At 44.6% G+C, this 26,182-nt stretch overlaps 1 protein-coding gene across 2 annotated transcripts in view; it reads right to left on the bottom strand.

The window, feature by feature from the left end:
* Positions 1-26,182, bottom strand: part of LOC146174891 (uncharacterized) — a 134,595-nt gene that overhangs the window by 36,225 nt on the left and 72,188 nt on the right. For both annotated transcript variants that reach the window (XM_084583241.1, XM_084583240.1), the window contains exons 6-7: positions 13,308-13,391; positions 12,276-12,354 (exon numbers count right to left, since the gene is read on the bottom strand). In XM_084583241.1, coding sequence (XP_084439367.1) covers positions 12,276-12,354; positions 13,308-13,391 — 163 coding nt within the window. The remainder of the gene's footprint in view (positions 1-12,275; positions 12,355-13,307; positions 13,392-26,182) is intronic.

Genomic DNA, 26,182 nt, shown 5'->3' on the forward strand with positions numbered 1-26,182 from the left:
CTGACCCGCAAAGCGCTCATGACGGCGTCCTCAAAACCTATGATCGAATTCGTCAGAGGTACTACTGGCGGGGAATGTATAATTTCGTACGTCGCTACATTCGTTCTTGTACCGCCTGTCAACAACGCAAGATTTCTCGCCACCCCGCTGGCCCTCTCCTGCCTTTACCGTGTCCAGCTCGCCCGTTTGATCGCGTGGGAATAGACCTTTATGGTCCGCTACCATGCAGTGCCGCTGGTAATCGATGGGTCATCGTCGCCGTCGACCACCTGACCCGTTACGCCGAGACTGCTGCACTTCCCGCGGCGACAGCCCGAGAGGTAGCCCATTTTCTTCTGCACCACTTCATTGTTCGACACGGCTCCCCTCGCGAGCTACTGAGTGATAGAGGTCATGTTTTTTTTTCCGTAGTCCAAGAGCTCCCGTCGTCTTGTAAATCGATACATCGGGCTACACCTGCGTACCACCCGCAAACAAATGGCCCCACGGAGCGCTTCAACCGTACGGTTGGGGACATGCTCGCAATGTATGTTACATCTGAATCTGGAAGCTCCAACTGGGACCAGGTACTGCCATTCGTAACGTTCGCGTACAACACTGCCACCCAAGCAACAACTGGTATTTCGCCCTTCTTTCTCTTATACAGCCGTCAACCATCTTGAACTCTGGACACAATTTTGCCATACCATCCAGATGCCTCTGAGTACAGTGCTTTATCAGATATTGTACAGAAGGCCGAGGAATGCCGTCAGCTAGCTCGCAGCGTTTTCCATTCTTTGTCTTCTTTACAATTTGTTTATGATACAGTCAACGTGGGGTTTCCGAGATAGGTTAGAAGAAACGTAGACACCGAGATACTTGTAAGAATACACAGTCTCAAGAAAAACATTGTTAATCTGATAAGTAGTTGGTATGCTGGAACTGCGAGAAATGTGCATATGCTTACAGTTATTATTATTTAATTTCATATTCCATTCCTTACACCAATCAAGAACCTTGTTGATATCAGACTGAAGGCAAGAGGCATCATTATCGTCAATAATTACACGGTAAATAACGTAGTCATCAATAAAAAGGTTAATTTAATAAGAAATGTTAACCGGTAAGTCATTTATATAGATGAGAAAAAGGAGGGGCCCGAGGACGGACCCCTGAGGCACGCCAGAACGGACAGGTACAGAATGTGAATCAACGTTACTTGCTGTAACGTACTGTGTACTGTTTGAAAGAAGACTCTTCAGCCATACAAGCATGCTAGGGTCAACGTTCAGGCTATTTAATTTAAGGAAGAGAAGTTCATGAGAGACCTTGTCAAACGCTTTAGAGAAGTGAATAAATATGCAATCTGCCTGAAGCCCGCGATCAATGATTCAATGAAGGTCATATGTGAAGCATATTAGCTGAGTTTCGAATGAAAGTTACTTGCGAAATCTATGCTGGGTTAAGCCGCGTTCAGACTACGTGCGCAACGCACGTATCGTTCGTAAGGATCGTAAGCGTAAGCGCATAAAAACGTAACGTGTCTGTTCAGACTGCTGTCGTATTGAGCGTAAAATGCGCAACGTACGCAGCCAGCATGGGCGTAAATGTCGGAGGACCCGCGACTTTTACGACTATTACAGATACGTCCGTTACGCGCGACCAATGCGCACAGCCGTTTCGGTTTTCCCTTTCCGGTCACGGGGCTTCCGGTCCTTTCAGATTTCGCGCGCAAACCACTAGTAGGCGACATCATCCAACGCTCCTACTCTGCTGCAGTGTCTCGGCTCGCCGGTGTTATTGGTGTTTTGTCGGTGATTGTGTCTGTGTCGGTGATTGTGTCTGTCCGCAGCTTGATCATGTGCAGTGCGGAATCTTCGCTGTGGAATTATGAGCCTCTCATAAAAAAAGTTCGGCAAAGGCCGGCTCTCTACTGTCTCTACTACGAGTAGCTGAAATCGCACAGAGAGAAGCGTTAAACGATGCCTGGCTGCAAATTACCAGTGCGCTGAGTCAAAGTAGTAAGTGGTTTATCAATCCGTTTTTTCATGCGCGAGCAAGCTCTCAACAAGCAAATGTTTCCTCTAGTTTAGAAAAGTGAGGTTATGGAGGCGGGGGATGCCCGCTTCATCCCCGTGCATTCTCGCAGCCCCTCGGCTCCGTTGACAAGTGAGGAAACAGTTGGCCTGCAGCGAAAGGCCGATGCGGGGAGACGTTGCAGTCGGGCCGCAGAACGGAGCTGGTGCGGACTCGTCGAAGTTTGAAAGAAGCTCACCGTAAAAGAGAAAAAGAAAACAGCATTTTCTGAGGGGGGACGAGGTTCCGCGGACGTTTCCGAGTCTGCCGCGCGCCCCGGCTCATTGTTTGGAGTCAGTAGTACGGCCTTTGAGTCACCGCCCCGGCCCGTCTCCAAGATCGCTCCGGGGCACTGGTAAAATCGCAAGCAGGGATGCAGGCGGACCGTACGCCTGTTTTGGTGCGAGAGAGTGCGATCACGGGACACCGAGCAGGAGTGCGCAGTACATCGACAATGAGAGCGGGCGCGTGAAATGTGCGAAGGAGTGAGCGGTGCGTCAACACGGTGAGCGGACGTTTGAAAACTGTGTGCGAACGTGCGTGTGTGAAACGAAGTGTATTTATAATCGAGTTGTTAATTGTTAATATACCCATTGTTCTTTTTCGTATTTTATTTGTGTCCAGTCTTTTCTTTCACATCTCATTTTGAGCTTGAAGAGCCCAGACCTCCGCTATCAGCCGCTTGCTAACCAGCGCCACCCAGGTAGCACAGAATGTGGGGCCCCAGTAGGTCCGATGTAGGCAAGTGGGGCTGGGGCAACCATCATAAAACCTGCATCGGTCCCCGATGGGGCAAATGTGGGCAAGCCCCATTTGGGCTTGCCCCTGCTCCTCCTGCATGGGTCCCATAGCGGCGTTTCTTGGGCTAATGCAGAGCACATTCCTGCATCCAGACCACAAGGGTCCCTTGCCGGATATTTGAGGGCAATCCAACCTAAATGTGGGCTTTTTATGGGAAAGCCCTCATAGATCCGAAGTGAGGCCGCCCCCATTAAATCTTTGTGGGACCAACATCGGCCGTAGTGGGGCAAGAAAACGGACTTACCCACATGCTGCCCAAATCGGCCCCTTGTAGGTTACTTGAGGGCAGGTGAAATATGAATAAGGGCTCAATTTGGGCAAGCCCTCGTGAAGCCCAAATGAGGCAGCCTTAGCTAAACCGCTTTAGGTCCCACATAGGCTGTAATGGGGCTGGAACGCGGGCGTGCCCGCATGATACCAAAATCGGTCCTTTGTGGGGGCTTTGAAGGCGCGTGCAACAGCAGGTGGGCTCTAGGTTCAAAAACAACGTCCAGCCCAATTGGGGCTGCCCACATAAAACTGCTTTATATCCCACATGGGCCGTAATGGGGCTGGAAGACGGGAGGGCCCGCATGATACCAAAATTGGTCCCTTGTGGGGACTTTGAAGGCACGTGCAATAGCAAGTGGGCTTTAGGTTCAAAACCAACACCCAGCCCAATTGGGGCTGCCCACACAAAACCGCTGTAGGTCCCACATCGGCCGTAATGGGGCTAGAAGGCGTGCGTGCAATTGCGTAATCATTGTTTCCAACTTTTATTTGCATTAGATGTTGCCCTAAATTACTGTTATAGATGATTTGTATAACAGTTGTGGCCATGTTTAGTCGATTAGAAATTTACATGGCTTTAGTTCTCGCGCTCGTGCAAATTGCGCTACATATACTAAAACAAACTGATTGCTAACTGTTGCCTCTTATGTGGTTGCTTTGGACAGCCTGCAACTCGCAGTACGATATTACTGTTCAGAACACACATCTCCATAGCCTGAACAAGATGTACATGAAGTCATTTCGGCTGGATGAATGCTATGAGTTATTGTAAAACTTAATATTGTAGCTGTTTAGAAAGTGCAGACATGTATAAAGTAATTACTTAATTATGTGCCTAAATATTGATTGGGAAAACTTGGACTAGGGCTTTCCGTCAATTTCCTACGTCGGACCCCTATGAGAATAATGTGGGCAAGCCCAAGTGTGGCTAGCGCTATAGAACCCGCATTGGTCCTATGTCATTTTCTGAGGGGCTAACTGAAATAAAAAAAAAATGTTCCTCCAAAGCGGCTGCCCAAATCGGTCCAAAGTAGGACCATCGCGGGGAGTTGGCGGGATGTGCCCTTTTAACAATGCCGGAATAATGTGGGCAGCCCCGCAAGGGCTGCCTGCATCGGCCCCTAGTGGGGCCAATTGGGGCTTTGTCGACAGCCCGCTTCGGGCCTACGTCGGCCCCTCTTGCAGCACCCACATTGAGCCCACCGGGGCTGTCCTGCATTGCCTACATCGGGCCCACCGGGGCCCACCCTTCATAGCCCACTTTGTGCTACCTGGGCATGTTGAGAGCGCTGATTGGCCGGTCGTAAAGAACGCATCTTACCGAACGGCCCAGTGTGAACATGCGCGGTCGCAAGCTACGTAAACGGGAGTTCCAGTCGCTATGCGCACTGCGATAAATACGATACTTATGACGGATGCGCACGTAGTCTGAACGCGGCTTTATGCTGTAAAAGGAATTCGGCTCTGAAAAAGAAACTAGCTGCGAGTATATAAGATATTCCATGATCTTACAAGGGATACTAGTGAGTGATATAGGACGAAAGTTATGAGGACAATGTTTATTTCCAGACTTAAGCAGAGGAATCACCTTCCCAACTTTCCAATCATAGGGAATACAACCTGTTTCAAGAGACTTATAAAATAATTTAGCAAGAATTATGGAGCAGGATGACTTCGTGTTTATCAAAAATTTAGACTAAATATTGTCACCAGCGCAGCAGGAGGAGGCCTTAAGATTTTCAATAAGATTAAGGAGGCCTGATACCTCGAATAGAACTGGATTCATGGGAACAGCTTCAAAAATAGGGCACTCGTGATTAGCAAGAGAAACATTGTCAGAAAAAGCTGCCGCGAAAACATTGTTAAGAATAGAAGCACATTCGTTAGAAGGAAACGCAACGCCGTCAGAAGATGTGAGTAATATTGTGTATGGGTTTTTCTTGTTGACAATGTTCCAAAATTTTTTGGGAATGTTAGTCAACATAGCAGGTAAAGTACAGTTAAAGAATGGCTCCTTGGAGTTTTTTACCGCAGCTTTGTGCTCTGCTGCCCGCGAGGAAATATGATTCCCATCGTTGCTTAGAATTTGACAACTTGGCAGAGCGAAACAAACGATTTTTTTTTTTATTGGAAGGTCTTTTTAAAAGATTATTAAACCAAAGAGATTCCCTGTTGCACCTCAAGGGCCTAAGCGACACGAAAGTTTTAGAGAGACATTCGACGGTGCACTTAAATAATTTCCAGTTAGTGTCAACAGAATGCAAAGAGAACCCAGGTAAGTATTCGTTCAGAAAAAGAGCTAGTTCGCGGTTAATGGCGTCAAAGTCGGCCCGTTTATGATCTCTAATGCGCTTAATCTGATTGAGGTGGCTACAAGCAGGAATTTGCACATCAAAGTGCAGCAAGGAATGATCACTGAGGTCAGGCAGGTGCAAAACCGAAGAGATAAAATGTGGTACGTTAGTTAGAACAAGATCTAAAACGATAGATGTGGATGAATCAGTTCGAGTAGATTTAGAGACTAACTGTGAAAGGTTGAAGTCAAAACATGTCATTAAAAACTTGTTACATTCTGTGGAGAAAGGGCTCAGATAAGTATAAGTATTAGTCCACACTATACTGGGGTACTTAAAGTCTCCAGTTAAGAGAATAGGCATGCTCGGAAAACGCACAGTGATTAGGTTAAGGGCGTCATGCAATTCGTCAACAAAAGTCTGGCTCGAAGACGGGGGATGGTAACATATGCCCAAAACCATCATCTTGAAATGTGCACCAAGTTCTACCAAAACCAACTCAAAGCTACTAGAAAAATTAATAGGTGATGCAACAAAATTATCCCTGACAGCTATTAAAGCTCCTCCGCCACATCTTTGACCTCGTCTCATTTAACACATTATAACGCTTTCTACAATCAAACAGTTCCTTGTTCGCTATCATGAAAGAAAGCCATGTTTCCGTTAATAAAAAAACGTCAGCATCACGCGAATCAATGACAGAATTAGGTTCATCGCGCTTAGGTAATAAGCTTCTTATGTTAGTAAAACAAACAGAAAGCGAGTTTACAGAACCAGGTGCCGACCCACTGCCCCTCGCACATCCCTACGACGCGGGACCTGTCAGGTCGGTGTATCGATACTTGAATGCTGATTGTGGTCCGGCAAAGAATCCAAGCGATCAGCATGCTTAGTATGCAATAAGCCAGATGTGACGTCACTGGTTTCACCATCTAGAAATGGTGTAGGTTTCCGAACATTGCTTTCAATGAAAACACAATCTCGAGAACGGTTATAGCTGTAGCATTGTCCATTAATATGCAGTTTGTTGTACCTAAGTTTATAATACACGTCCTGTCCCTTAACGAACTGAAGCAAATTCTTTTCCTGGCCTGGCGTGTTTGAAACGGGTAATTTTCACTTACGGTGATACTTTTATCTGTTAGTTTGTAGACTGAGATCGAAACTCTGGCTTCGTTTTAAATGAGCGCAACTTCACGATAACAGGGCGGAATTGTTCGTCTGAGAATCCACCAATTCTATGACCACGTTCAAACGCATCCTTTGTAAGCGCTGGACTAAAGCAGCTGGAAATGTTGTCTAACAGCTTTACTTCGGTTTCGTCCCATGTTTACGATGGACTGTCAGGCAACCCAGAACATATTACGTTGTCTCTTCGCTGCCTGTCTTCCAGATGAGATTGAGAAACCCGCAGTCTGGCATTTTGAAGAGCCAGGTTGTCCGCGAGTTTAAGCAGGGCTGGCAGCTCTTGTCGAGCTACGTCAGCGGTTGATGTTTTGGTTTCCATCGCAGACAGCCTCACATCAATATCAGAAATACTCTTCTTCATAGTTACCTAGAATTGTTTAATCTCAGTAATGGAAGTAACTAGACGTGACTGTTCCGTTTCCAATCTAGCAGTGCGTGCGTTAACACTTTGTAACAAATTCAATATAACATTCAGCTTTCCCTGAAGGGTTTCAACTCTTTCATTGTCTCTAGACCGCGTAACAACACCTGAACCACAGAAACAAGGACCAGGGTAAAACTCTACGTCTCCCGACTGCAAGAGCAGCTGGCAAAACACATCAAATGACTGCACAAGCAAACCTAGTAGCACTCGTGGGTGTGGGAACAGCAGACGACAGGCATTACTGGACTTCTTAGCAAACATGGAAGTGTCATTAATGACCTGCATGAACAAATGCATCGTGTCAAACAACCGTAGAATGAAGCTGTTCACATGCCCACTGGAAGGCGCGGGTCTCTGGCGTTCGTTTATGTCCAGAAGAAATGGTGATGCCGTTGGTGATGAGCTGTACTTGTGTGAGGTAGCAATGGTCCAGGATGGTTGCCAGGACTTGTTATATCCAGCGAAGTCACCATGGCGGCCAAACACTGCAGGCGCAAATGCGGGGATGACACCTGGGGCGTCCGATGTCGCGTAGATTTGAAGACATCCCGCTATCTGCATGAACAAAAGAATCATGTCAAACAACCGTAGAATGATGCTGTTCATACGCCCACTGGAAGGCGCGGGTCGCTCGCGTCCGTTTATGTCCCGAGGAAATGGCCGTGCCGTTGGTGATGAGCTGTACTTGTGTGAGGGACCAATGGTCCAAGATGGTTGCCAGACCTTGTTATATCCAGCGAAGTCACCATGACTGCCACAAACGGCGGGCGTAAATGCGGCGATGACACCTGAGGCGTCCGATACCGCGTAAATTTGAAGACATCCCGCTATCTGCATGGAAAAACGCATCGTGTCAAACTATCGTAGAATGATGCTGTTCACACGTCCACTCCATTGTTCCTCGTAACCAGCTACGCAGCCGGTGCAGCGCACGCTCCTGCCGGCACAGTTCACCGCTGCGTGTATCCTCCCCTTCTCTCTCTCCCTCTATGGCGGCGATCGACCGTGGAGGACTCAGGAAACTTCACCCACCTGGGACTCTTTAGCGTGCACTGACATCGCACAGTACATGAGCGCCTAGCTTTTGGCCTTCCCCGACAAGCGACCGACGAGGTCGGGATTCGATCCTGCATCTTTTGGTCTATAATGCTTCGGCGCTGCAGGGTGTACTGAAAATAAAAAATAAATAAGTAAAGTAGCTGAATGCTCTAACCACTACACCACTCCGGCAGAAGAGCATAAGTGTTGCTGCCATCAATGAGAACGGTAAATAATAAGGTGCGTTCAGGAAACGTGTACTGAGTAGACTTTTGTATTACTGTGTGAACAAAAAGTTTAAATTATGCAATTGAGGTTCACTGCTATCATCGATGAAGGTCAGCAGAATGGCACTAAGGCCTACTTGACAGAACGAGAGGGCGAGGATGGCTACGCGGAATGAAAGAGTACAGAACAAGGGTAGAGGAGCGGAGGGAGCCAGAGTTCTCAGGTCGAGCCAACGTTTCGACAAGTGGGCTTGTCTTCGTCTCAAGCCATGTGCACTTGTCCAAACGTTGGCTCGACCAGACAACTGCGAGCTCCCCTCCCCCCCCCCCCCGCTCCCTACCCTTGTTCAATGCTCTTTTACACTAAAGCCTACTGTGACTTACGTGACCCACAACGAATTTTCATCCTCTTCCATTAGAACCTAAACTTCATAGCTTTGCAAAGTTTCGAGACCTAAATGCAGTATCTGATTTTTTATTTTTATGTGAAATGCGGCAATGTGGCCAAACAACCACATGGTATTCGGAAGCTATCGTGTTCATCTCTCTTACAGCTTCGAATATATCGCTGTTTTAATAGTTCAATACATAATCTGACCCAAGCGCAAGCTTCTCTTTGTCTCTGTTTAACCAAGGCATCCTATAGCGACTTTGTGCTGACTGCCGAAACGGATAGTAAAGACCCATCCCAAAGAGAGAATCAGTTTGAAGCATTCGTTCCAGTAATAGCGGACACGTTTCATGAATGTCGTCAGGTGTGCACCAGTATAATAGGTTCTGGAAATCCTCCGGCTTGGTGTTCGGCTTTGTGTCTGGCTTCAATGCCCTGAACTCTTAATCCTAAGCCAAAGAAGCGCCTGCAAGTTTCGGAACATCGACCAGGCCTGAAGAAAGAAATTCTTAGTGCAGCTGATGGGACGCAATAGGCAAAACGAGCAATACTGAACTCTAAACATGTTCACAGACATTTAGGAGACTCCATTTGGAAGGGACCTCAATGGCGGCTTTTTTTATGGGATCATTTGGACTCCCTCGCCTACCACGGGTGACTTTCCAATCGAGCACCCAGCACGACTATGGGAGGCAGCTCTCAGATGTCCCCGGGCGCCTTCCGGTAAAATAGGTTCAAGCGAGCTCCTGGCCTGTTTGCCAGCTATCTTGGGATATCGAAACTATTAATCTAGGCACAGGTAAACCGGGAAATTGTCCAGTAATTTCTGGAATATTTTACATAGTTGCAATGATGAATCGGTGACTAGTATCTCAATTAGAAAACCTAAGTCCTCGTTATGCATTGAAAAGCCATTTCTGGTCCTATTTATCAATTCCTATCAATGAAAGGGTTTTTCAATTAGTGTTTTCTGAATAATGTCACTTCATAAGAGATGAGCACAAGGCTAGGACTTATCATGGATGATTTAAAAACCAATGAGTACAAGGCGTCATTGAGTATCAAACTCAGACCACTAGATGGTGTTATTTCATAGAAAAAATGTACCAGACTATTTTCATATAGGAAAAAATAGGCTTTGATGAATAAGATCGCCATTAAGTCCTCACGCAATTTCCTGCCTATGAGTATAGCATGCACATTAATGTCGCTTTTAAACCAATATTTATCCACCATGATTTTGAGGAGGAAAATATTTATTTCGTCAAAATGCAAATGCAGACGGTCCGCTCTAGATGGCCTACAGTACATGGCTGGCGGCGACCATAGTAGCCCACTCGGGAGCCAAGGCTTGAATGCCCGAGTCCGATCTGACGAGAACGTCCTCCTATCGTTGAAGAGTTGGAATTTGTACTAGACCCTCCGGTGGAGGTTCTTTACATTGCCATATTATGTGATCATACTTGGCTGTTTCGCGACAGAACCTGCACGTAGGGTGCTTTTTTTTTTGCTAACAAATAGGGGTTAAGAAATGATCTCGCCTGGAGTCTCCCCCAAGCGGTATCCTGTGCCTTCTCCAACGTTTTGTCAGGTGGTAGAAACTTGTGCCATTCCAGTCTGTAATGTCCTGCGACATTATGAAAAGATGACAGCTCCTCCTTTGAGTAATCCATGGATATGAACGACCCACCGCCTCGGCTGACGAAACCTCGAGCCACGTTTTGGGCCGCCTCATTTCCTGGATTCCCCGAATGAGCCGCCACCCATACCACGTCAATTTCTTTGTAAGCTTGCCTGGTCAGTTTTAGTATTCACCGTGGAATTCGTACGCGTATAATGACAAATGATATTTGAAACATTTTCAAATTGCAAGAAAATTACTAGTTAAAAGATGAGGGTATGATCAATAGTTGTTTAACTACAATGATATCAAGGTTGTTCCCTAGTATAAAATCATTAGCTAGGAAAGGTGTGTCCATATGCTTTTGGGGGTAACTTCTTAATATTTTTGCAAAGTGATGGAGAGAAAATAAAGATCTTTCTTTTATATGTTAAGCGAAAAGATAAAGGTGGAAGGACAAGACTGAATGGAAGCAATGGGAGTGCTTGGTACCCTATCGGCTTGGGAGACAATCGGAAGAGAACGAGAATGCGATTTCGAACGGCGCTTCATCTTGAACAATTGAGAAGATGGACACCCTTGAAAGACGAGATTATAAAGAGATTAGGGGTTGTTCGATAGAGGAAAGTAGGGTTTTACTGGTAAAACGAAGTTATTATAGATTTCGCTATGTCAAACGGTAAGACGATAAGCCTGATTTCTTTTTAAAGACTAGATACTGGTGGCTTTCCTAGTGAAGACGTTACAGGCTGCACGAACGACTAAGAAAAAAGCTATCCTATTTCTAATCAAATCTGAGAATAGCATCTCAGAATATCAGGCATATCAGGACACATTCAATCAAGTCCGCTATACAATCACTTAATGGACTTGAAGCATAACGGTTTGGTTGGTTTATGGGGTTTAACGTCCCAAAACAACTCAGGCTATGAGAGACACCGCAGTTGGGGACTCCGGAAACTTAGACCACCTGGGGTTCTTTTACCTGCACTGATATCGCATGCACACGTTTGCCTTCCTGTTTGGCACCACAGAAAAGCGGCCGCCGAGGCCTTATTTCGATCCCGCATCCTTGGGAACAGTATTCGAGTGCCGTAACCACTGCGCCACCCCGGCGGGTGGACGTGAAGCATAAATTAAGGTTACTATAATAATTGTACTTCTACGTTTTATTGCTATTTCAGACTCTCAGCGCGATCAGGGTCTGAGCGTCAGCACGGTCTCGTTTGGATGGAAGCATTTTTTGCGGAATATTAAGTTTCCGCGCTTACCGAAAGATCTTTCGAAAATAAATGGGTACATCGTATAATTTATTGCCATGCTTCACTTATGTCATGGTTCTTTTCCAGCTGCTACGGCAAGAGCCGCACTTTATGTTTTTTATTTATTTTCTTTTCTTCTTACTCAATGTACTGCACGCAGTTTATTATATCCGTTATTACCCCAATGCTTTTGCAGTTATTTATTTCAACCTGTTTTGTGACCGTCATTATTTTATATGGTTACGTAGTACCTTGTGCACACTGACGGTTGGTAGCATTTCCTTTGAAGAATCGCATAGTCCTTGTTCTTCAGCGTAGTTTAGCTGGAAGCTCAGTTTGGATATCGTTAATTAGCTTTTTTTGCAGCAATGCTATTCTGATTTTCAGTATTTTTCTGCCTTAAATATTATAACGAGCACCGCTTCAACTTTACAAATAAAAAATAGTAATGTGTGTATGTATTCGTAAATGTTTACCTGAAATACGTTTATATGGTTGATGTAACATACACAAATAAAGCAATCATACACAATCACAAAAGCCGGTAGTAAATGGGGGAAAACTAGTCCAGGGGACAAATAAGTTACATATTAGTTTCGTAGGATCACAGAAGACATGGTGAATTTTTATTGCGTAACGTTTTTGTTGTTGCAGTGAAATATGAAGAAAAAAACAATATAAGGAAGAAGCAGATTGCTGCTTACCCAAATAGTCATATTGATGGCATTTTCCATTCAAGCAGACTCCGGCCTGTCCAATAACGGTTCCAGCATTATTCACAACCTGCAGACGAGAAGCCAAAGTTAAGATTTTATAATTTTAAGAGTGAAGCACGCACCTCTAAATTAGTTGTCATTTGGTTTTGTTCTGATCCTGTTTCTTTCAGAAGCTTCGTAAGAATGACGTGGGCAAATAATATCTAGATATTTACTTTATTCGGCTGTTGTTTCAATGAAAGAGCGCTTAGCAAACCGAACTAGTGAAGGACAGATTAAGTCGGCATCTTGCTTGCCATTACCAGAAATGCAAATGAAAACTTCAGCTTGGGAAGACACAGTTTCTTAGTCACGCAGCGGCGCGAAATAATAGAAGCTTTAGACGTTATAATGGATGGGGAAAATTGCGTTAGCACTTCGTCGTTATCTTTGCCTGAGTATGAAATGGCCTTTTTGGACAATTGTGCGTAGTTTTCACGCCATGAGTGTTGTTTAATTTTAGGAGTGAAACCTTTTCAAATAAGGTCCAGTTGAAAGTGTAGCCCCTCGGCTTTCTTCTTTTTTTCTTAACCTTGAGTCTATGTCTCTTTCCTGCAGTGGACTTTTTGCGCCATGACTAAAAAGCAGGGTAAAAAGACTAGCAGGAAACGGAAATTGTAGGTCACACAATACGTAAATGACCACTTTTAACAATAAAGGTAGATTTGGGTGGCTTAATATTCAACCTGCAGGATGTTAACGACGCAATTGTAAGATGGAGCAGGGTCCTACTTGGTGAATGCGTTTATCTCTGGTCCAGTTTAAAAAGTGTAAAAGCCGATAAAACATTGCCTTGATCCGGTCAATGCAATCCTTAGTTTTATTATTATGCTCTGTGTTGACCTCTGTTATTCTAGATGACTGAGAACAAGTGATGTAATTTGTCTGTTCAGACAATTTCTGCCGTGTATTTCTGTGCTAAGGCCTACTGCAGCTTTCATTTTGCTGTGTTTAGTTGGCCGTATCGAACATTAAACTTACCACGCAAGGAGTTCCATCAGCATAGTTAACCTGGTGTCTGGAGCCTGCAGGGCAAGTGTAACGGCAAGAAGGCGTGTACCCACCCTAGAAGCAGATAAATAGCGTGGCTGTGGGTGATTATGAATTACGTACTGTTAATGTACACTGGGACGGGAGAAACAGCACCTACTAAAATTTGTCAACTTACTTAACATCCAGCAATATATTCAATACGTGAAGCATTTTCCGAATTTGGCACAAAATGTTTTTTCAAATTAAGAAACGTGTAACATAGTTGGTTGGTTGGTTGGTTTGTGGGGTTTCCCAGGCAGCACACCAACATCGCACCAATCCCGGCCCAACGTCGACAAAAATTGGTACCAACATTGGCGTAACACTGGCTTTTTGAGAAATTACTACATTTTTATATATTGGTCCGACTTATATGCCAACATTGCGCCTGTCTTGGCACTGCCAACATAGGCTATCAGCTGGCCGTGCCCCTAGTGTCACGTATTGGCATGCCACTAGTATTCAATGGCACAGCTGACATTGGCAATAAACCGGCCGTGCCGCTAGTATCATATATTGGTATTTATTGGCATGCAACAAGTATTCATCGGCACACGTGGCCTGCCACTGTTAAGCCACCTTTAGCCATGCAGTTATTTTACCCTTGCCCTTACTGCTGCCATTTGCTTAACTGTCACTCTGACAATTGTGGTTTTCTTATGCAGTCATTTCCGAATACCACCTTGCATGTCATCTCCCTAAGGAGCCATAAAAACCATGCAATTAAATGAGGCAAGCAAAATATTTTCCGAAAACATTTTATTGAGAGCTCATATACATGTAAATGCCACAAGGACATCAGAGGGCCAAAATGCAGTGCAGGAGGCATTGGATACAGGGTTAATATGGGAGAGGCTAGTAGGTGTAATTGGAAACAGGGCACTAAGCAGCACATGACCAGGTAGTGCAGGTAGAGGTGATTGGGTGCAGTGTGCATTGGTCATGATGGAAGGGGCTGGACATGTTGAGCAGGGTTGATGCACCATAGCCTTGTAGTGCGAGAGGTGTTGCAGGAATAGGAGGCTGAGCATGGGTGCATTTCAGGGCAGTGTCCACCATGGATGGAAAATGGCAGTGGACTGTGTTGAGCATGATAGTTGGCAGTGAAGGGTCAATGGATCAAGTGATGAGGTTGAGGGGGCGGGGGAAGCACATGGCCCAGGTAGTAAGCTGGGCACCCCGCAGGAAACAACCATTCAGGAACAGTTTGTTGAGGAGATTGGTTCGTGGGTCTTACAAATGACATCTGCACAGAAGACAAGCATATATCACAATAAGATCTAAACTCACCTTCTCAACACTTATCCAAACACATGTTTGAAGTCTGGGTGCTCTATACGATTGAGTACAAAATACAGTACCCCGCTATAGTAAAACCTCTGATATAGTAAAGTGAAACTGAAGTCTCAGTTCATCTTCCATAGGCAACTGTACATTTTCCCCCTTTATAGTAAAGATGTTTTTGGTAAAAATCGGTTAAAATGCTTCTGGCCATGGCGACAACTCCCGCGCACTACCTAGAGTCGCGAAGCCAAGACTTTTTGTATTTGAAAACAGAACAATAACCCCGAGTGTTCGTTTAGGTGGCTTTACTACTAGCCATAGCAGCAGTCAGATGAGGGAAAGCGCGCAGCGCGAAGAAGAAGAAAGTAAAGCTGTCTACAAACATAGCAAGGAGGCAGCGTGTTCCATTCAGAAAGTAAAGGAGTAAACGTGCAGCAAGAAATAGGGAAGGGAAATAAATGGGTCAACATACACTGCAATGTGCAGTACAAATCATGAGGCAGTGGTGGCAGAAAGTGGAGGTGCAGCGAGTAAGGTCTTACAGCACTTGAGTGTCATGCGAATTTATCACTTATTTTAAAAGACAGAAAGAGCAAAAAGGGACACCATGTTCATGCAAGGCTTTTGTTTTTACGTGAAATCGAACTTGGTTGCATTCGTAATCACGTCTTCATGCTTCAAAGGTACTTCCACAAGATGTAGAGAAATTTTATAATGAAAAAATTACACAAAGAGATGATAAAAGCGAAATGGAAGGTATTTAGGTTTTTTTTTTCATTAAGCACCAAGACGTGTTCAGTAAGTGCCTATTTAACTACTAGACAGCACTTTCAGGACCATGTCATCACAGACCACTGATACAGTAAATACCGTGATATAGTAAATATTTTTGCTGGCCTCAGTGGCTTTACTATAAAGGGGTTCTACTGTATATATTGAAGGCCTATTGCCACACATTCTTCTTTTAGAGCACTTTGCGACAGGTTTCTGGGCCTGCAAAGGCATGCAGCATCTTATGACGTAGGGATGATAAACCTATATGCAAAATAATATCCATTCCAGATACAAAAGAAAGATATTTGGAAGTAAAAACCTGCTTCCGGCAAACCGATAACTTCAGGTAGATGCTTAGTGTTCATATAGAATTACAGTTCCTGAAAATCTGACGGTTCAGGCTCCAGAACTTTTAATTTTTAAAAAATTCTTAAACATTCCTGCAATAGACAATATGGATTACTAAGCATGCAAGACTGGATGATATTAAAGAACACATTAAAGAATATTTTTCTGCAGTACACCAGTTACAGGCACGCATACATTACTGCGGCCAGAATAAAGAAATAATTGCCCTGACAGAGTCAATCAAGCTATCTTCAATCAGCTAACTGAGGGAGATGTGTAGATCGCAGATATTCTCAAGGCTGTGTACGCATATAATATTCTCAAGATAACCGTACCATTTCAAGTTCCAGCTTTTTAGTTTTCACAGCTTTATTGCTTGCTGCATTCTACTATAAACAATTGCCCTAATTGTAATGTACCAAGGAATAGTTTTCATACAGTGCTCATTATAAATTAAAGATACCAGAACAACATGCACACAAACAAGAAAAAAGTATAAACAATTGCCTTAATTGTAATGTACCAAGGAATACTTTTCATACAGTGCTCATTATAAATTAAAGATACCAGAACAACATGCACACAAACAAGAAAAAAAGAACGGGACAGAGCACCATTCACAACTGATTTATTGTGCAGAATAAAGTACATATATATCTCATTGCCGGCATATGCGCAAAGAACCCATTCAGCATCATGTAGTTTAAGATAAGATATGTTCAAGAAGCCCATGCCTCATACCACAGCCTCTTTCTCTGAGAAAGCATTTCTTGAACATAGCTTATGTTAAACTACATGATGCTGAATGTGTTCCTTGGGCATGTGCCTGCAGTGAGATATATATGTACTCTGTTCTGCACAATAAATCAGTTGTGAGTGGAACTCTGTCCCGTTTTTTTCTTGTGTGCGTGCATTGTTTTGGCGCCTTCAGTTTATAATAAATAAACACGAACAAGCCCAACAAGAAGTTCTAGTAATCATACAGTGCATGCTTGTTCAGCTAAAATTATTACAGTCAGCCTGCAATGAGCAATTGAGCACGTACTAGAAATTTACTTTGCATAGGCAGGAAAATGTTATGCTAGATCTGAGTACAATGATATTGTACTTCCTTATCAGCTAGAAGCCTACCAGGTATGCATTTTCCCTCATCACAGCTAATCATATGGCCATACCATCGGCAACCTTCCACGTGCAAGATTATATTCAGTTAGGCATACATGGGTGATTTTATGTCCAGGTAACAGGTGTGGTGCTCGGGCATCTGATTTCTTAAAACCAATTCATAGTAGTTGTTGGTATAGAGAATAGTAATCTGCCTGAATATCTGAGGCCAAATATTATTTTCATTGCTTAAGCACACCATAAAATACAATGCTTGATGTGACTATGGGATCATAAAAAGCGATACATCTAGCATAACAGTGATTTTTCACTTTCACCCTATCACAATAAGTTCCTTGAAAAACCAGTTTAATCCTGAGCTGAAAAGTTGTTTCGCACACATTTTACATTTCAGTATCTATAAAACGTTGCTATTTTGTGAATATATTTCAAAATCAAAATTTCTTAACAGACTCACAAATTGTTTTTTTTTTCAAAAATGGACAATATTTTGTACTCAAATTAAAAATAAGATTGTGTCTGGAGAAATAGTACTGTTTGCAGAACAAAACAGCACATACGCAAGAAAGCACCAATATTACTCAAATTTAATGTGCAATACACGAAATGAGAGTTCACCTAAAATTACAAGTACAATAGCCCTGTTTACATGGACTCGACAGCACCGGGTTGAATCATCGTTGAGTCAGCAAGGTCATCATTCTCGACCCTGCTGATGTCTACATGAACTCGCTTTCTAGTGAGTAAGTATCGTAGCAGAGCGTTGCATCGAGATTCGAAGTTATTGCGCAAGTTCTTACTCGTATTTGATCCCATTGCTTTTTACTATCGAGAGCTTCGATTATTTTTTATCGTTGATGAGCGCTAAAAAGCATTCATTTCGAGTGACGCTCGTCGCCGCTCTAGAGGCTTTTTCATAGCCCAGAGTTCCCCATAACTAGACTCCATGACTGGACAGCGTGTACATGCCTTTAGATAAGCGGGTCAAGCGAATTAACCTACCCCCTGCAAGCGAGTTAACGCAACCCGCTCCGCCGCCTATTTTACTCGACCCGACTGTGTATACATGAACCCCACAACTGATTTTTCACTCGACAGATGTACTCGACCCAATACTGCCGAGTTCATGTATACAGGGGTGGAACGCACGTGTAACAAGTAGCAATGCTGCTAAGAATCCAATCTGCTTTCTTCTGGCTCCCCATCCAGTTTTCTAAAAAAATATCTTGTCTGACAAAGGAGGATATTTGGAGTTAAGCAGCTAAGCAACACAAGATCCATATGCTTGCTCTAACGCATGACTCCTCAGTGCACTTACAGTTGCAATTTGCTTGGTCATGTGGCAGTTCACTAAACCGTCTGACTAGACATGACAATCAAAAAAATAATCGGCGGATCATTTCTACTTTTATTAAGACATGCAAAAGCTTTTTGGTTGTTGACATAGCATTCAGAGAATGCGGGAGTTTGGCAGTTTTATACGTCTTATTTCGTTTGGCAGTTGCAAGGGGATGTAGAAGAAGAAATATGAGTAGGGAATATAAGGGGTGACAACATCCCGAAATGAAACTAATGGACCAATGATGTACACTGCGTATCTTAAGTGACGTCACTGGTAACATCAAACACAGAAAATCGTCCTTGAGTATGACAAATTTGAAGCCCAGGAGGTGAGTTGGTTGTGGGCAAGTAATTGGTAAAGGGCAGCCCCCCTGAGAGGTAGGCGGCAAGATCACTGCCACCCATTATGGGGAAAGCCCTGGCAAGCATGCAGGCGTGCACATATATAAGAGCAATAAATGCACAAGGAATGCACGCCTGAATGAGCAGCTGCACTAATAATTTCCTTTTGTCTTGCAGCCCACCCCTCCTGCACTGTAAGCAAGTCTGCTCTGTTTTCCGAACACAGAAGCATATGCAAAAACAAACAGAATGTCCTCTAAAATTTACAAAATTTGCAGGAGTATTGCATGATGATCTCCTTTCTGCAAATGTCTTGCTCTAGGGTTACAGAATAAATTCATTGCAGCTGCGAATAAAATGAGTTGGGAGCTAATGGCAAATCTCAATGGCTTGGGGAGAGAATTGATTATAATTGTCACTTTGAGCAAATAGCCTGGTTTAGATCAAAGTAATATTACATCTACATGACTGAAGCCAGTGTAGGCAACCAGAAATGTACAAGCAGTCAGTAACTGCATGTCTGTATGAACAAATACATAGAGTGCAGGCAGCAGTAATGAAGGGAGAGTGGAAGGCAAATAACTTGAGCAATACTTAATGGCTTTCTTCTCTGAAACCTCAATACAGGCTTCCTGCGAATTCTTGTAATGCAAGCATAATCAAGTATGCTAAATATTCCATCACTTAAAGCACCTGCTCTCCCGTGTTACGCAAATGACAACTACTTCATCAGTTCAACATGCTATGTCTGTTATTGTGCTATTACACCACAGGTTCACTCAATCATGCCTCAACTTGAAATAGCCACATACTGTTGAAATAAAGCAACGAAATATAGAACCAGCTATTAAAGCACTGTCAGGGACATGAAGGATATTATTTTCTGCATACCGTGGGCAAGACTTCTGAAAATGTAAGTCTTGAGCTAAAAAGCTAGAAAAAGTGATATAGCATGCAATCATATAGCGAAAAGCCAGCAGAACCTTTTTTAAAGCCTTTATATAAAGCAAAACAAAGGCAACGTGTCATACCTACCGAGGCAGTGCTTCCTTACACACAGCATGTTTCATGGCAAGGCTCCCACATTTGTTGACAGGTTATGCAGCACCAAAATGATGATGATGTTGTCTGCCTCACATTCACGCAGCACTCCTTTGATGGCAGATGATTGCTTGTGCAAAAGCAATGCGATGATACAAGTGGAGCAGCTGGACTGCGGGCGTTATAGAGCAAAGAGCCCTAAATGCAAGGAAAGAAAGTCTCCATTAAATCGATGCCTCTAAATCATGATAAAAGCCTACCACGGCTCTTCTCTGTTTAGTTAATCTATAATTTAAATTGAAAGCTGTCTCAAAAAAAGTACTAATTGCAACTCTATGTTACACATGGTATAACATAGCTGTGCCAGGGCGGTGGGGAGATCAGTTAGCATAACGACCGGAAAATGCATACTGATGTTTCATGCAGTCTTGATGCTAGAGCAAAGTGTCATGGTGCGGAGAACAAAATTAAAAGCATGCACGGGCGCCAGACGTGTGCTACACAACCGCCGCGACTAGAGGTGTGCACGGGCATAAATTTTGAGCCCGAGCCGGGCCTCATGCTACAAACCCGAACCCGGCGTGGAACTGAAATTGTCTGAGCCCACCCAGCGCTCACACTGAAGGCTCCCGCCCTGCTGGACATGCTATAACAGACCAGTTGCAAAACCTACAAGTCGGCTTCCCTATGAGGCAGGAATTCATGCACAGTGGCGACAGAACCTGATTCAGGGATAATAGTTAGGTGCAGTACATGCATCTACCACAGTCCACGCTGCTTGGGATGCAGTTCCCCACGCACAGGCCATTGTCAGAGAAAGGTTTTCAGGCATTCTTAACACTGGAATAAAGGGGGGAGCACTGTCACCCTAGGGGTGAAGAAAGAAAATTTAGAAAAGGGACACTAACCGGAGAGGGTAATAGCGGGGCGACAATGGGCACGCGAATGATACTGTGACGAATGGGCAAGAGGTGCGGGGATTACCCTTCCAGTCAGGCGATGTGCTAGCACTGTACCCAACTATTACCCCAAAGTCTATGCCACCATTGTGCAGGAATGTCTGCCGCACCGGGAAGCTGACGTGTAGTTTTTGCAACTGATCTATTGCAGCTGAAGCAGCGATACAGAAAGAAAAAAATAGGCCACAATCCCTGGCGATGCATCGCGCGACGACGACGATAACGCCTGGCGCTGCCGCTAGTACACATTGCACAGAGCGAAGGACCTCAGCGACAGAGACGCGTTTTCAGCCTTGCTTTGTTAGCGCCGCCTCTTCGTTTAGTAAATGAGTATAGTTACGCTATATCCAGTTTCTTGCACTAAACAGCAACACTGATAAAATTTCTTGAAAAGCGTCGAGCCCCCCCCCCCCCCTCCGCCCCCCCCCCCCCAAAAAAAATGGTCCCAGCGCAGCGGCGTGCTACTATACTGCGATGCAGACATGATTGAAAGCAGTGGCGTTTTTCTGCAACTTTAGAAAATTAGCAATATCTAGCCACACTAGCCTTTTTTTGTTTTGCAATACTACCCTACCAAGCTTTTACTAAACCGTCTCGATGCGCTCATATATGCACGGATCAGACGAAATGAGCGTCTGCAGGATTTTCGCTCATACCGGACAAGGGAAACAAACTTTGCATGCAAAAAAAAAAGAACAAAAAAAACAACGAAGGTGAGTACCCCAAAGCCTTTTGCGATTGGCTGCCTCGCGAGCTGGTTCCAGCATCATGAGCGATTTCTAAAAACCCAGAACCTGGGCGACAGCGCCGAGCGGCAATGCTTTAGCGGTCCTCAGCTCACTGCGCATAGTGCTGCCGCGCGACTCATGCGGTTAGCGTTTTCTCGCACCAGACACGAAAATATATGCTTTTGCCCGGACTCCACCGACTCCGCCCGAGGTCACCCGAGCGGCCGAGCCAAGTGACGGCTATACGCCGTTCCAGCCACTGTAACGCCGTGAATATCCGAAGTTGGCTTTTAGGGCTACGATGCTACGCAGTTGTTTACTTTAGGAAATCAGTACTCTGCAAAACAGCAACGGTTTAACTTGAAATAAGCTGCAAAATGATCGGAATCAAGTCGCGCATACTTGAGAACCACTTTTGAAAAGTTAACAACGTAAGAAATATGCTAAAAGAAGACAAATCTCCCTAGCACATGGCTTACGCAGCCTGCAGCAAAAATGAAATGTGAGACAACGCTTGTAATTTAAAAAATGCTCAATCTAAGAGGCTAATATTTTGCTCCAATATACACAAACGCTTTATAAAATCTGAATGAAAAAATTTGAGAACTTACATGGAATATTTCTTGAAGAAAGAACCATTTTCCGTGCGCGGTGCCACCGAACGTCGAGCCGAGCGAACGAGCGGCCGTTGGAGGGACGAAAGAACGGAGCGCCCTCTTTGAAACAAAATACAACTGCCGCCGTCATGCCGGCTAAGCGATTGTCGCGTCATCATTCGAGCTTTTTAGTAATCGCTTTTTCAGCAGATCGATGGTCTCGGTTTTGTACCCTCCGTTTAGCAAGCGTTTCCTAGATGACAGGACTTGAATCAGCCTTGAACGATGCGCTGCTGTTGCTGCTCATCTATGTAGGGCTCTGTGCCAGCAGCGAAGCGCGTCGTCGCCCTGGAGAGGCGCCTTGCTGTTTTGTTTACAACACCCAAACCTGTTCAAGTTGTATTTTGTGAATGCTGTGTTCTACTACGAATAGTTTGCTCACTTTTAGCATACCAACAAAAATGCTTTCATACAATAGTGCTCAATCGAGTGGAATATTTCAATCACCCTGAAATGAGGATTTGAAGCAAGTTTGTTGAAAATTAGAGCTAAGCATCTCAGTACCACGACTTGCCACCTCTTTATAAGGTAGTTGCATACCATGCTTACATTTTTTCTCATATATCCGCACCGTCAGCATCATTCTATCTGCTAGATTAGTCGTTTGTTGGCCCGATTCATTAGGCGCTTGTTTCTTTCTCAGTTTAGTTTCTTGCGTATATTTTATTGGCCAAGAAAATGCGGTAAAAGCACATTTCTCTATGCAACCTGTTGTGAGAGCCCGGAAATGTTTGAAAGAAGTCTCCAGTCTGTTAGCGTTTGTCTTTTTATTACTGTGCAACTCCTTCCCCTGGGCGGCGGCCGTCCGCCCCTTGGACCCTGAGTGGTGCGTCGACCCGTCCACCGCTTTGGCGCACCTGCATGGATTTCGACGCGCGCATGCAACCTCGGACCTTGCTCGCATCGCATGCGGTGAGAGAGAGAGCGATCCGGGGAACGACAGGAGTGCGAAGTGCGCGAGCCTCGAGGACGGGATTGAGCGGTGCGTCAGCACGGAGAGCAGGCGTTGGAAAACTGTGCGAACGAGCGTGTGCGAAACAAAGATGTGTCATTGTAATCCAGTTGTTAATATACCCATTGTACCTTTTCGTATTTTATTTGTGTTTCCAGTCTTTTCTTTCACATTTTTTTTCTTTCAAATGCTAACAAGTCAGTTTACATGTGGGTATCTTCTCCCCATACACAATTAGTAAAAAAAAAAAAAAAACTACCTTCCCCGCGCACGCCTGTAACTGTTCCACCACGGAGGTAGTTAGAGAATAAATAAGCTTTGATACCGAATTAAGCTTAATTGTAAAACAACGACTGCTTTATTTAGTTTTTGAACTCTAGAGTTATTCCTTCTTGCCATATGTAGCGCAAGCATTGTATTGCAGTGAACGACAACGGAATCGCGAAATTGGGGGTGTGAATAAAAGCGGAGAAACGTTACAGACTTCTTTTTTTCGCACTTGTGCGAAAAAAAGAACAAACAAACCAGAAATTCTAAAATTATGCTATCCATGCACTTGGCATGGCGTCGAATCAAAGTTGTTCTGCTTAGCTGCCGCTCTTGTATACTGGCCGCTACACGAAGCTATTTTGTGTTCCTATGAAATTCAGTGTGACAAAGCCCCCCGCGGATATATTTCGCGTTTCAAGTTCTTGTGAAATGTGGAAGCCGGCCCGCCGCCGTGCCGCGGGCGACTCTATAGCTGGCTCTGCGATCATTTTTGCCACTGCAGTGATTTGAATATTCGCGGCTTGTTTAGCAAATAGCTGGCGTACTCGTTTGCCGAATGAGTGTTTCAAGATAATCATAGAGCATTTACCAGTACCGTATGTGTGCGATATTCCATCAGTGATTAATGCGCCATGGTCATTGTAGTCGTATTTTTGATTTTACACGTATGGAATGGTCTACTCTTGCAAAGCCTAAGACGTCAGTTACGCTAGCTGCACGTATGTCAAATAGGTATATGAAAGAAATAGAGCCTTAAAGTATAGCGGCTGACGCACTGCGTCGTAAATTCCCGCCCGGGCGGCGGCCGTGTGCACCTTGAACCACACGTGGAGCGTCAGGGCCTGCGTCTTGGATTGCATCGCGCAGCGTGTAACCCGACAACCCCACCTGCAGAGCGCATCCACTCGGGCAAGTCGGCGCCGCTGTTGCTGGCGCCGTGCCTCAATGTTTTTCTTCCTTTGTTTGTGATGTTTTCAATGCACCCTAGCAAGCAGCGAACAGAGCGTCCATATTTCGGCGCGAGTGAGTGCCCTCAGTGGACTGGAACAGAAGTGCGCGGTGTGTCGTCAACAACAGCGGACGCTTGAGAAAAAACAAATGTGCGAACGAGTGCGATGAAGAAAAGTGAAACTGTAACCCAGTTATTTGTTTCAGCATAACCTTAATATTATTCATACTGAGATTGTACGTGCAGTGTTTTCTCTCCGTTTTTTTCTAATACTTCACTTCTTAGAGCGACAACGAAGCAGGAAGCGTCAATACGATTTGCCATATGTGGGAACGTTCATGCATGTGCGGACCGAAGTTTAATTTACCGCTCAATAACCCAGCTTTAATTTAGATCACCATTGTTGAATCGTTTAAGCGAAAGTATGTGCTGCGATGCATCGTATTCGTATAGCTTGAACGGCCAAGTGTATTTTTAAAGTGTATTTCGATGGAACCGCGCTCGCCATAGTCGATCTGAGTCACGTACGAGCCTTAATAGGCCGACACTTATCGCTCATTAATTGCATCGCACTGCATGCGTGTCCTGCGGTAATCGTCTGTTTGAAGCTACTGTTGTTAAAACTGATACACTCGGGGGCAAAGAAATTTGCTAAAACTTTTGGAATTCTCTTCACCCAGAGCAGCAGGAATCGCCACGGGAGCAGCCATGGAAGAACCTAGACCATTGCCGAATAGAATACAAACAATAGCAACCATTGCCTATGCACGATATATGACATGTCGTTTTGATTCTTTCTGATCTCTCGGTCGGCGTGGAGCTATTTATCGCCGCCGCCACCCGGACCAGCAAACGGTGGTGAACTTATTTGATGCCGTTGACCGATCGTCGGTCTCATCCAAATTCGTCACAGTATACATGTGGATTGATTACAGTGCCAGCTTAAGTCAATGAAGATCTAGTGTAAAAGAACATGGTGTAATCCCAAGCAACATCAAAAAGAGCTAGGTGGAATTAAAGCAAACACGACGGAAACTAGCACCACGGAACTATAACTATTTAAACACAAGATTTCCGAAGCATTAAAAATTGCAAAGGTAACTTGAAAACATCGATTATAACAGCACAGTTAACGACTCCAAGTATTAAATGAGCCTGCCAACCGCAAAAGCACGCTAATGCGGTTTCCCACGGAATATTTCCAGCCACATGCTAATTTGCATCTAATATTGACCAGTAGGTGAAATAGACAAGACAATGTTGACTAAAGTGTATGCCAATGCATCTGGCGGGACATGGTAACAGAACTAACAGTATTGTCCAGCATATGCCATAGAATAGTCAACGTCAGTGGAGTAATGGCTAACGCTGTTCGATATAGCCATCCTTATGAAAGGCCAATGCCAATACCGTTGATATGTAAGGTATGCCAGTGTATATCTGACATTGGCGGGCCATTGTAACAGAGCTGACATTATTGTCCAGCATATGTCGAATATTGGCCAACATCAGTGAACTGATGGCTAATGCTGTCCGTTATAGCCATCCTTATCTCATGGCAGCGCCAACACCGGTGATACGCCGGATATCCAGGCCCATCGTTGCCATCCTTGTATAATGGTACCACCGATATCGTGAGGGCATCGGATATGACGGGCCAATGTTGTTATCATTATAAATAGGTACGAACAATATTGGTTACCAATGGAATCCTCAGGGCCAGTGTTGGACGTGTTATAGAATGGTACAACCAATACCAGCCATAAGATGGCAACGCTGGGCCTACATAGGGCTGATCTCTGCCAACTCACTGACAATATTGGCCCGGGCTGTTGTGCTGCCTGGGTTAACGTCCCAAAGCAACTCAGGCTATGAGAGACGCCGTAGTGGAGGACTCCGGAAATTTCGACCACCTGGGGTTCTTTAACGTGCACTGACATCGCACAGCACACGGACGCCTTGCTTTTGTAGGTGGCGAAATGAGTGTAAGGCAATCTGCAACCAGAGCTCCTTTCAAAGTCTTTGTAATGGAATACCTAGTTCTTTCACAATTAT

The sequence above is a fragment of the Amblyomma maculatum genome, chromosome 11 (assembly GCF_055883805.1).
Source record: "Amblyomma maculatum isolate TAMU_Amacu chromosome 11, ASM5588380v1, whole genome shotgun sequence".
Classification (NCBI taxonomy): Eukaryota; Metazoa; Arthropoda; class Arachnida; order Ixodida; family Ixodidae; genus Amblyomma; species Amblyomma maculatum.